Source organism: Melitaea cinxia, chromosome Z (genome assembly GCF_905220565.1).
Source record: "Melitaea cinxia chromosome Z, ilMelCinx1.1, whole genome shotgun sequence".
NCBI classification, from domain to species: Eukaryota; Metazoa; Arthropoda; class Insecta; order Lepidoptera; family Nymphalidae; genus Melitaea; species Melitaea cinxia.
Genome location: NC_059424.1, coordinates 11,329,367 through 11,342,483, shown reverse-complemented (window position 1 = coordinate 11,342,483; position 13,117 = coordinate 11,329,367). Strand labels below are relative to the sequence as shown.

Genomic DNA, 13,117 nt, shown 5'->3' with positions numbered 1-13,117 from the left:
GTAATTGAAGTCGGAATTGTTTTGTTTGCAAACAAACATAATTGTATCATAACAACTATTGATTCCAGGTATACGAACGACACGGAAGGCGGTTGCTATGTCAATTAGTTGGGGACAGTTTACTGGAACCATTCTGGCCGACGGGTTCCGGTTGCGCTCGAGGTTTTCTCTCCGCTCTCGACTCGGCTTGGGCGGTTCGAGCTTGGGGGCAAACGCCAATGCCACATCCTCTTGAAGTAATCGCTGAACGAGAATCTATATACAGGTTGCTAGGTAAGATGTTGGCATAGTCATTTGGTTTGTATTTTAATGTGAACTTGACAAATTTATATTGGCAGTCTAATAAACGAAACAATGGAAATAACAAATAGTCTGGTTTTTCAAAAATTGATATTTATGGTTAAAGATGATTTATTTTTCAAAAAAAAAAAAAAAACTTGATGGTGTTACATTTGTACATCTTATATATAAAATTTTCGTGTCACAATGCTAGTTAATATACTCACTCGAAACGGCTGGACCGATTTTTACGTAATTTTGTGTGTATATTGGGTAGGTCTGAGAATCGGCCAAATCTATTTTTCATACCCATAAGTTATAAGGGGGGGGGGATTAATAACATTAGGGGGATATTAACATTACATATGGCAAAACAACGCAGGGTGAGCTAGTTATTATATATAAATCCAACAAATTACAGACCCATTTCTATTCTATCTGCCTGTAGTAAAATATTTGAAACAGTGGTTCTCGGTCAGCTTTTAAACCATTTCACAAGAAATAATCTTTTACGTAACAAGCAGTTTGGTTTCACTAAAGGCCGCTCAACAACTGATGCCGGTGTCAAGCTTTTTACTTCGATAATCAATGCTTGGGAGGAGTCGCGTGATGTTTTAGGTGTATTTTGCGATTTATCAAAGGCATTTGACTGTGTTCACCATAATTCATTTATCAGGAAACTCAGTCACTATGGCATTAAAAATTCCGCACTAAAACTTCTGAGTTCTTATTTTAGTGAAAGAACTCAAGGGTTGAAGTAAATGGTACTAAGTCGCCTGGGTCTCATATACAGATGGGGGTCCCACAAGGCTCAATTCTTGGTCCATTCTTGTTTTTAGCATACATAAACGACCTACCGTATTTGGTAGAGAAGAAGCACGAGATTGTATTGTTTGCTGATGATACTTCATTAATATTTAAATTACGTAGACAAAAAACTAACTATGACGATGTAAACAATGCTCTCTCTGAACTGGTGCATTGGTTTAGTGTGAATAACTTACTTCTCAATAGTTAAAAAAAACTAATTGTATCAAATTTTCTGCTCCAAATGTAAAACAAATTGATATGCATCCAAAACTCCATGGTGATAAATTGAACTTAAGTCTGTTCAACGAGAAGAGATACCAAACGTAAACAAAGCCTATCATTTTTTCGTACCGACAACGGGACAAACAAAATATAGTCTATCTTTTTCTATCTTGTTTGTTTGCTATCTGCTGCACGTCTCTGGCAGGTCGAACGATATTTTAACTGGCTTTGAAAACATTCGGATCGCGGACGGCCCTTTAGTTTTGTGTTATTTATTTTTATCTCATTTCGTGTCCTGAAGCGCTCGGGGTGATTTTTATATTTTGATAATTATTATTTTAGTAGTATCAAATCGTATATAAATAATAACATTTCATTAATTATATTTAATTAATTATCAAAATATAAATATATTTTACATTATAAAAATTTGTGTAATTAAAAAAAAAGGTTACAAACTCTGCATAGTTGAATGACCTCGCATTTAGTTTGTTTACGTTTGGTATCACGGCTCGTTAAACGCACTATAGTTATCATTACAGCCTAATACAGTCATGTGTTTTGCCTATAGTCACCATGCTGGGCAGGCGGGTTGGTGACCGCAGTACTGGCTTTGTCGCACCGAAGACGCTGCTGCCCGTCTTCGGCCTGTGTATTTCAAAGCCAGCAGTTGGATGGTTATCTCGCCATCGGTCGGCTTCTTAAGTTCCAAGGTGGTTGTGGAACCTTGTTATCCCTTAGTCGCCTCTTACGACACCCACGGGAAGAGAGGCGGTGGCTAAATTCTTTAGTGCTGTAGCCACACAGCACAATTTTTATATCTTATATATATATATATATTATATATATATATATATATATATATATATATATATATATATATATATTAATCTTTATATCTTTATATCACTATAGTTAACTCAACAGTTATTCTAGGAATCACTATTGATTCAAAGTTGCAGTTGGGACCCCATATCTGTCAATTGACGGATAGACTGAGTTCAGCAGTATACGTGGTTAAAAGAATAAGGCTATTAACAGATGTCGATACAGCTAGATTAGTTTCCTATGGCATTTTGCTATGGGGCAATGCGGCTGATATCAATGTCATTTTTATTCTGCAGAAAAGGGTTATCCCTTATATTTACAAAATGAGATGTAAAGAATCTCTGAAACAGAAATTTAAAGAGATCAACATCCTGACCCTTGCATCGCAGTATATTTATGAAAATATAATGTACATACGGAAAAATAGTTTATTTGTTAGTCGTAGTGATCGACATTCCTCACATGATGTAACACTCAGGAACGACCACAAATTAATATTTCCTAAATGCCGGCTCAGGAAAAAAGTAGTTTCTTTATAGGAATGTCTATCATATACAATAAGATTCCGGCTGCGCTTCAATCTCTGCCTTTACTTAAGTTTAAAAAAATTATTAAGCGAACTTTATGTAGTAAAGCCTCTTATAACATCAATGAATATCTTAATGATGAAAAGGCATGAGATTGAATAAAGCTCGACCAGGCTATGTCTTTGATCTCAATCTGTAAATAGATATAGTTAAAATATTGTGAGCAGGTGACATGTGGTGGTTTCGGCACCCCCGATTGGCTGTCTCGTTTGTCCTGATCATTTCATGGTCATAGTGTTACTTTTTGTCTTGTATATGACTTTAAATTTTTAAAAGAGTACCGAGACTTTTTTTCTCCGGCTTTTGTTTCTCTCGGCCTACACTAGGAACATATTTTTTTTTTGTTACTTATAATTTAAAAAAAAAAAATACTAAAATTATATACATATAATAAAGAAAAAAAAACATACGTTTTCACTTTAAAAAAAAATGATTAAAAAAATTAACAAATAAATCAAAATAAATACGTGTACTAATTTTTACTATAGTATAATGAAACATAAAATAACACCGTAACAATGACACTTCCAGTTGCGCATATTTCTGTTAACTTGTGTATTTTTGTGTGTTTTAATCCTACCCTACATACTGTTAATTTCTTGTCTCGACTATAAATTGTTTATAAGTATATTGTGTTGCGATGTACCCAACATGTAATATTTTTGTTAAATTTTAATGTTTGTAATTTCTCATGTAAGTGAATTGTATTCTTTTGAGAAATAAACGATCTTTAACCTTACATTAGTTTATCTTATTTATTGTAATATTTAATAAAGTCGAAGACATAATAGGAAGATAATGTCTACCGAGACATTAGAAATTTAAAGTAACTTAATATTTTGATTATTTTGACTAATTAAGGTTGCACAAAACACTGGATATATTTTCTAAGTTTGTAATGTACCCAATGTTAAGATAAAAATTTTTACTTTATTGTATGATTTTTTTGCTACCTGAACTTTCTTTTATTATTGTCGAGTTTTTTTCATATTTATTTGTATTATTATTTTTGTAAATGACTTTCGTTAAGTGTGTATATCACCTTATGACGAAATAAATGTTTTCATTTCATTTAATTTCATATAAATGTAGCTCAAACCATTCTTGTTTCTAAAACTGTAACTCAAATAGGGAAATAGTAACTATAAACCGACTAGCCTACTAGTACTAGCTTGCAGTATTCTGCTTTCTGTTCTGGGGATAATATTCGATTCCCAGCCTGAGTCTTGGTATAAAACATATTCATTTATTTAAAATATAAATACATACTTTGTATCTATAACAGTTATAATGATAATAAATAAATAAATATTTACAACATACACACACGGTCATCTGTTCCTAAAGTAAGCAACTTAATGCTTGTGTTATAGGTAACAGCCAACTGGTATAGCTACATTTTATTTTGATAAACTTACATATAAATATTACATATATAAATAAATATATATTACACCCAGACTCAGGGTGGGAAACGAACCCACAACTCTCGGAGCAGCAAGCAGGGTCACTACAATCTGCGCCAATGGGCTAGTCAAATTAACTGTTACCTAAAAACAGTAACTAAGTAGCATATCTTAAGAACAGATGACCATGTATGTTAAAAATATTAAAATAATAATAATAATAAAATTTTATGTATATAGCTCAAACAACGCCTGAGAATCTACATCGCGACTTCGGGGCATACACTTTGGACCCAGGCACGCGATACCCCAATCTTAACCGCACAGCTGTTACGCCACACCGCGTTACTTCCTTCTACGATTCGGACGAGCCACTGCCACTCGATGCAGTACCCACTGCTAAGAAGAGACGTCGAGGTATTTATTAACTCTAATAAATGATTTAAATTCACCTCCATTATAGTTACTCCGCTCATGGGAAATAAAGATAGAAAGATTTAGTTAAAGAAAAAAGGAATACAGTTTTAAATCGTATTACTTTGAATGGTATGGAACCATAATTGGACCTGTTTTTTTTAATACTAATTGCCGTCAATGTCGTTAATTAAAAATGTTTGGGTGTATTTTATATACATATACCTATATTTATATCATATATAAAATTCTCGTGTCACAATGTTAGTTACAATATTCCTCGGAAATGGCTGGACCGATTTTTATGAAATTTTGTGTGCATATCGGGTAGGTCTCAGAATTGGCTAACGTCTATTTTTCATATACACACACAAACACACACGCAAACACACACACACACACACACACACACACACACACACACACACACACACACACACACACACACACACACGCGCAAACATACACACAAACACACACACACACACAAACACACATACACAAACACACAACAAACACACCCACCTACAAACACACATCAGTCTATCGCAGTCCACTACTGGACATAGGCGTCCACAAGTTCGAACTAATAATGACATGAACTCACCGCCCGTCTTCGGCCTGTGTATTTCAAAGCCAGTTAGTTGGATTGTTATCCCACCATGGGTGGGCTTTTTAAGTTTCAAGGTGGTAGTGGAACTGTGTTATCCCCATAGATAAAGTAAAAAATATAGATAACGCACCTAGAACAGAAAACTGAAGCCACTTTTTTAAAGATGTGTGAGTGAGTGAAGTGTTGACACTTTTTAAAAAAAGTCCCTAAATTTTTTATTAAAAAATTAATTTAATGTAGGTAAAATGGGTATGTGAAAATAAAAACCTGTTTATAGTTTTAAATATATTTACTCCTTTTTTCGATTCAAATTGTTACATAAATCTATTGTAGCCGTGTTTTGATTTATTTAATTATATAAATCTGTGTTAATGAAAACATGCGTTTTTAAGTAATTGATGATTCCTCTGAGGGGCAAGTTCCTGCTTTAAAGACGTCTAACTCTTTGCTGTAATAAATTGATTTTATTTTTACATTTTTTTTTAAAATTAAGTTCCTGTTTTTTTAACTTTTCTCTTAGTTTATGTTTTCTAGGTGTATCAAAGATTGAATCTTTGTTAACGACTGATTTAGACTCATCCGGTAGGTCCTAGAACAAAAAATATAACATTAAAATACGTAGTAGTAAGTAGCAGTATGTACTTGATGGTACTCTGCGAAGTCCACGTTTTGTACCGTACATGTCAGCTTTATCAAAATGGTTTGAACAAACTAACTAGATGAGGATGGCTGTCGTTGTAGTTCATTTCGGCTCAGTCGTAAAGCAGCTACCCATTCATCTCCTATTAAAATATTCGTTGGAAACGTAAAACCATGATATTTAGTAGTAAAATATGAGTAGTTAATTCACAAATTTAAACAGAAACAAACGAGTTAAAAATTCATATTTAACTTGACTTCAATTTAGGAAAAAAATAAAAATCACACGATAAAAAAAAAAAAAAAACAATAATGTTGTCCACTTTCTACTTAATTATTTTTCTATGATTGTCTATAATTTACTTACCCGCATTTTGGGCTAATGAAAATAAAAATTAGTGGTAACACTCCCACGGTACGTCATTTTGGGACATCGAAATTATAAGTTCCGAGTAACCTCAATATTATTTTGGAATAACAAGAAATATAAAGTTTTGTATGTACTTACGTGTGAAATGATATTTCTTCAGACTTTTTATTCACTTTGGTATTGTTTTTGCACCATTTAATTACATAAGAACGGCATTTTGAAGGCAAAGTTACTGTACGAGGCCCCGTGAGATACTAAAGAAAATGAGCGTAGTTTGATGCATATGTGTGCGTGAGCGCGTGTGTTTACTTGAAGGAGCCGAGTTTTGTGGCTTCAGTAACAACAAAGGCCGTGCATTATCTACTTTTTTTTACTTGATCTATGGTTATCCCTTATTCGCCTTTTACGACACTCACGGGAAGAGAGGGGGTGGCTATATTCTTTTATGCCGTAACAACACAGCAACTATTTTTCATAGCCCTAAATTATAAAAGGGGGAGATTAAGGGAGCAAATAAAATATATTGCAAAACAACGTTTGCGGGGTCAGCTAGTCTATATACAATATAAAAATTAATCCCTATTTTCCTTGGTCATGTCGTCACGCGTGAACGGCTCGACCGATTTCACAAATTCTTATTTTTAACCGACTTCCAAAAAAGGAGGAGGTTCTCAATTCGACTGTTTTTTTTTTTTTTTTATGTATGTTACATCAGAACTTTTGACCAGGTAGACCGATTTCGACAAATTTTGTTTTAATCGAAAGGTGGTATGTGCCAATTGGTCCCATTTAAATTTATTTGAGATCTAACAACGACTTTTCGAGTTATATCTAATAATGCGTTTTTACTTGACGCTTTTTTCGTCGACCTACGTTGTATTATACCGTATAACTTTCTACTGGATGTACCGATTTTGATAATTCTTTTTTTGTTGGAAAGGGGATATCCCTAGTTTGGTACCGTGATAAGGAAACCAGGATCTGATGATGAGATCCCAGAGAAATCGAGAGAAACTCTCGGAAATCCGTAATAACTTTTTACTGGGTGTACTGATTTTGATAATTTTTGATTTAATCGAAAGCTGATGTTTATCATGTGGTCACATATAAATTTTATCGAGATCTGATAACTACTTTTTGAGTAATCTTTGATAACGCGTAGTTGCTTGACTATTTTTTCGTCGATCTACGTAGTATTACTTGTCGATGTAATTGAAGTCGGTTTTTTTTTCGTTTGCGAGCAAACACAATTATGTTGTATTTGTTACTGTCAGGAGTCAGAAAAATTAAAAAAAACTAAAAAATATAAACCACCATATAAAATTATTTCTAATCTAACCTTAGCGCTTTGGACAATATAAACTTTTTTTAATGTAACTTTATGACGTTTGACATAAAATTGGTTATAACACTTTTTTAAATATTTTTTTTTAAATTAATTATACCAATTCGATTTCAATATTTATTGTTAAGGCAGGACAACGTCTGGCAGGTCAGCTAGTATCTTATACACTGGACTAGCCCGTTGGCGCAGTTTGCAGTGAACCTGCTTTTTGGTCCAGGGGTTGTGGGTTCGTTTACAACCCCAAGTCTGGGTATAATATATGTATATATTTGTATACTAGCTGTGCTTGCGACTTCGTCTGCGTGGAATAGTGACTTTAGACAGCATTTTTTGGATATACCTTTTGATTTATTTTGGATTATAAATAGAGATATAGATATACAGTGAAATCTGGTTAAGTGAGAACTGGATAAGTGAGAAACCCTTTATTTTTGAGAACTACAATGAGGTCCCGGCACTTTTTCATCGAATTACCTCTGTTAATGGGACTTTTCGAAACCTGGTTAAATGAGATTTGATGTCTAAGATTTTTTCAATGTTTACCTCTATAATTAGTACTTTGGAGCTCAATTCCCTTTATAAGTGAGACAATTTATCAGGTTGGAACATGTTTCGACACGATTGTTTGTAAACATTTTAATTTCTTTCACACGTGCTTTTTTTGTCAGTACTATCTCAAATTTTGCCCTACAAACAAGAGAATAAAAGTTCACAATATGTGCAAACGTAAATAAACACACCGGCATATTTAGCGGAACACAAAAAAGGTCCATAATTAAAAAAAACATGGTTTTATTTTAAAATCTACTTACTACACTTCTTTTGTTAGTTAAAGTTTCATTTGTTTTTCTTGAAACGAGATCACATTAAGAACAGATTTTGCAAGTAAAGGCTATTTGTGAAAAAACATAATTGTGTTTGCTCGCAAACGAAAAAAAAAACCGACTTCAATTACATCGACGAGTAATACAACGTAGATCGACGAAAAAATAGTCAAGTAACTACGCGTTATCAAAGATTACTCAAAAAGTAGTTATCAGATCTAAATAAAATTTATATGTTACCACATGACAAACATCAGCTTTCGATTAAATTAAAAATGATTAAAATCGGTACACCCAGTAAAAAGATATTGCGGATTTTCAAGAAGTTCCCTCGATTTCTTTGAGATCCCATCATCAGATCCTGGTTTCCTTATCATGGTACTAAACTTGGGATATCTCCTTTCCAACAAAAAAAGAATTATCAAAATCGGTACATCCAGTAGAAAGTTATGCGGTACAATACAGCGTAGGGCGACGAAAAAAGCGTCAAGTAAAAACGCATTATTAGATATAATTCGAAAAGTAGTTGTTAGATCTCAAATAAATTTAAATGGGACCAATTGGCACACACCATCTTTCGATTAAAAAAAAATTGTCGAAATCGGTCCACACGGTCAAAAGTTCTGATGTAACATACACTAAATACAGTCGAATTGAGAACCTCCTCCTATTTGGAAGTCGGTAAAAAAATGGTACATTTTTGAACTTTTAATGAAACCGGGAAAAGTGAAAATTTATATTAAAATAACAATTAATTAAATTAGAAAAATGGTGATTAATATCGCGTATTTCTTCCACGTGCTCTTATTAAAGTTTCTACTCGTCTAGGCATACTGAGAATGATGTTAGCGATGGTCTCCTGGGATAGTCTCCGCCATTCCTCAACTACGGCGATTCGCAGTTCACCCACGTTGGCAGGAGCTGGAATTCTGGACTTAACTTTTCTTTTCAGCAAGTTCCAAGCGTGCTCTATTTGGGGTATATTCATATCTGGTGATCTCGCCGGCCACTCCATAACAGTGATATTCATATCATTAAGATAAGCTTGAGTTACTCAAGCGGTATGCGGCCGAGCATTATCCTGCATAAAAACAAAATCGTCACCGATATATGGGGCAAACGGTATGACATTTTCTTCTAAAACTTCTCAGATATAGCGGTCTGCAGTCAGACTCCCTCTGTCAATCACTACCAAGTCTGTGCGAGCTCCCAAATAAATGCCCGATCAAACCATTATTGATCCACCACCATATGCAACTGTAGTTTCAAAATTTGTTTGAATGTATCGTTCTCCTTTGCGTCTGTATGTTCTTTGCCTGCCGTCAATTTGATTTAAGAGAATTCTGCACTCATCACTAAACAATACCTTACTCCATTGGTCCGCGTTCCAAAGTCGATGTTCCTGAGCAAAAGTTAACCTGTTTCTACGATGATTTAGCTCGAGCCTTGGAGCTTGGCGGGCACAAATGAACCCAAACCAGCTTCTTCGAACCTTCTTCGTACCGTACGCTCACTTACGGTTACACCCCGCACTGCTTCTAACTCATGTCGGGCTTGGACGGCTGTCAAACGGGGGTGTCTACGTACACGAAGCCGAATGAAACGATCATCCCTACTCGAAGTGCGTCTTTTTCTGCCTTGTCCTGCTCTTCTCACATAAGTACCGGTCTCCCTGAACCGTTGGGTACTGCGATGGATCGTTGAAACTGGTCGACGAAGATCTCTGGATATCACTCTGTACGTTTGACCATTTCTTCGCATTTCGAGGGCCCTGGCAATCTCCGTTGGGGCTAAATTAGGCATAATTCAGTCCTCAACTCCAAAAAGATACGCGATTAAAAAAAAACTAACAAAAACAGTATTTCAATGAAATTTTAAATCAAACTCAGAAGGAAGAAATACTCGAAGTCCGCTCCAGATAAGGTGTATATTTGAATAAAATTAAAACAATTGCATAAAATATGATGTTCAGTTGTTTTCAAATATTTATTTTTAAATTAAATGACGTATAAACCAGCCAGCAACCTTATATGATACTGATATCAAACCTTTATTTTATGTTCCGCTAAATATGCCGGTGTGTGTATAACACATTATCAGCATCTAAAAAATTAGCGCTTCTATTAGATTATGATTGTGGAAAAACGCGTGATATTTTTGATCAAATTTATTCTATCGCGAAACAGGTTCAAGCAACTAGCAATCAAATACAAACAAACATAACCGATAACATTGAGTCATAAATTTTACTGTAGGTATTGTTTTTTTTTTTTTTTTTGTATAATAAATACATACCTACACCTATTCATAACACCAAAAATACGCATTTTTATTTTTTATTCACCTTTATAAATGAAATAACGGTACATTTCGACCTCTATAAGAGGCGGGCCTCTGTAAATGAGACAACAAAATTTTTAAGCCTGTCTAATTCTGTCTAAATCTGTAAAACTGGATAAATGAAAACCTCTTGAAATGGTACAAAATCCTTGGTCCCTTGAGATCCCAACTAACTTCACGGTTTCACTGTATATTCTAATTTTTTTGGAATAGTCTTAAATAGTAAACAAACATGGCGTACTTCCGACCACAGACAATAGAGTAATATTGTACGTATAGTAAAGTGACACAAAGAGCAAATGAATGAACAATATTAATAAGCCATAGACGAATATAAAATTCATTTTATGTTCAAATATTTATCGCTAACATATTGCTAAAAAAATTTTCAAAACCTAATAATATATTGAATATTTAAGCTAAGAATTAGTAGAGGTACAGAATTACGAAAAAATAATAATAATAATAATAATAATATTAGTCGAGCATCGAGCATAAAAAACAACTATATTTCGTTTATGTGAAATGGTCGGTAAAAAAGACGTCAAAAATAAAATTTACAACAAAATAATCTAGAAAAACAGTCGACCCTATTAATATTGTCACATTATTTGTATTTACTATGAAAAAAAAACTTGCGCCGGCGACACACTATCTCTATCATCTAAAAAAGGACTAATAACATTGTACTCCACGAAGCTCTCATTGGGTAAGCCTAAGTCTCATCCTAAAGTCTCAAAATTTTTTCCTGTGAACTACAGTAAACTTTTATGCCATTGCTGTGTGGTACTTTAATATTATATGGGATTATGATGGGTACTTTAGTATTATATGATTAATATTAGATGGGTTAAAAATGTTTAGGCTGTAATTGATATTCATAAAACATTCATAATATAAAATAAAACCTTTACCATGAACACTACCATAAAAGATTGACATTCGAAATGTTTTGTAAGCATTTTTTTGTTTTATTTCAATTTCATTCGTGTGGTCTAAAGCACGCTCGTTTTTTTATTTTTGTGTTATTTTTATACAAACATTGTCTTGACTACACCCACTCACACACACAAATACACAACATAAAAAATAAAAAAACACAAAATAAAATAATTATCCAATTTACATACGTTTCGGATGTCCATTTTTATGTACACAATACTTCTTGTATAAAATAAATATTATTAGATTTAATTAATTGTTTGCTCTATTTAATTGTTAGAACCAGAAATATCAGAAGAGACGCTCATTGGTTGGGTAGGATATGAGGAACCGGGACTCAGGGCAGCGACTGGTCCAGCTGCTTTATACGAACTGCTTAAACGATATCGACCGGACCTTATACCTCCTGAATCGTCACCAAAGGCAGTTTACCACATTTTACAGCAGGAGTTTGGTAAGGAGTTAAATGTAACTTTTTTCATTAACTAATTTACACTCGTTATATTGTTACTTTTATTTTTAACAGACTAAAAAAATTTGAAGGTACTCAATTCGATTGTATTTTTTATGTGTTTTACCTCAGAACTTCTTCTTGGGTGGACCAATTTCGATATTTCTTTTTCTAATCGAAGGTGGTGCTTGTCATTTGTCCCCATTTAAATTTAATCGAGATCTGACCAATACTTTTTGAGTTATCTCTAATAATGCTTAACAATTTTTTTCCGACCGACTATTTTACCGATTTCGATGATTCGTTTTTTAATCGAAAACTAGCGCTTGTTACATGGTTTTAATTAATTGTTTTTTGTTTTTTGAAATCTGAGGAGCACATTTTGAGTTATTTCTAATAATGCGTATTTACTTTGCTATTTTTTCGTTTACATAATTATGTTGTATTACTGGTCGATGTATTTGAAAGTCGGTTTTTTGCCGTTTGCGAGTAAATACAATTATTCTATTGTAATCTTTACTTTTTAAATCTACGTTTTCTGTCTACAATCTAAACAATCTGTTTAAAATAATAATGTTTCAGAAGTTTTTTTTTGCCTTGAAATATGTTATTATTCAATGAAAGCTTCTAAAATGTTATTGATGCTTATGATCAGGAATAATGCCAGTCACAGCCAATGGATCGAACCGAGACATTCCGGAAGCAAAGCTACGATCCTATCTGCTTCGCGTGTACCATGCGTTTAAGGGTGAAGTTCCTCATATATACCACAAGACAGATATGTTCGATCAGGTTATTTATTTACTATCTTTATTTTTAAAATTGATAAACACATATTCTGTGACATTGTAATATACTAAATATTATTATTTTATTGGTTCCGCTCAAATTTAGAATGAATATTTTACTTTATGTGGTAGTTGATTGTGTATTGTACGATTTTAATTTCAGATTAAAAAAAGTCAGCAAACAGAAAAGAATATTCGAAACACAGCTCACTCTGTTTCTGTTTATTCAAGTAAGTAGATCTTAATATGTATAAATTAC

General features: G+C 33.4%; 1 protein-coding gene across 1 annotated transcript in view; it reads left to right on the top strand.

The window, feature by feature from the left end:
* LOC123668387 (F-actin-monooxygenase Mical) overlaps positions 1–13,117 on the top strand; it is a 75,309-nt gene that overhangs the window by 43,300 nt on the left and 18,892 nt on the right. Inside the window, exons 9-13 of the mRNA XM_045602119.1 lie at positions 69–273; positions 4,373–4,549; positions 11,900–12,073; positions 12,726–12,862; positions 13,022–13,088. Coding sequence (XP_045458075.1) covers positions 69–273; positions 4,373–4,549; positions 11,900–12,073; positions 12,726–12,862; positions 13,022–13,088 — 760 coding nt within the window. The remainder of the gene's footprint in view (positions 1–68; positions 274–4,372; positions 4,550–11,899; positions 12,074–12,725; positions 12,863–13,021; positions 13,089–13,117) is intronic.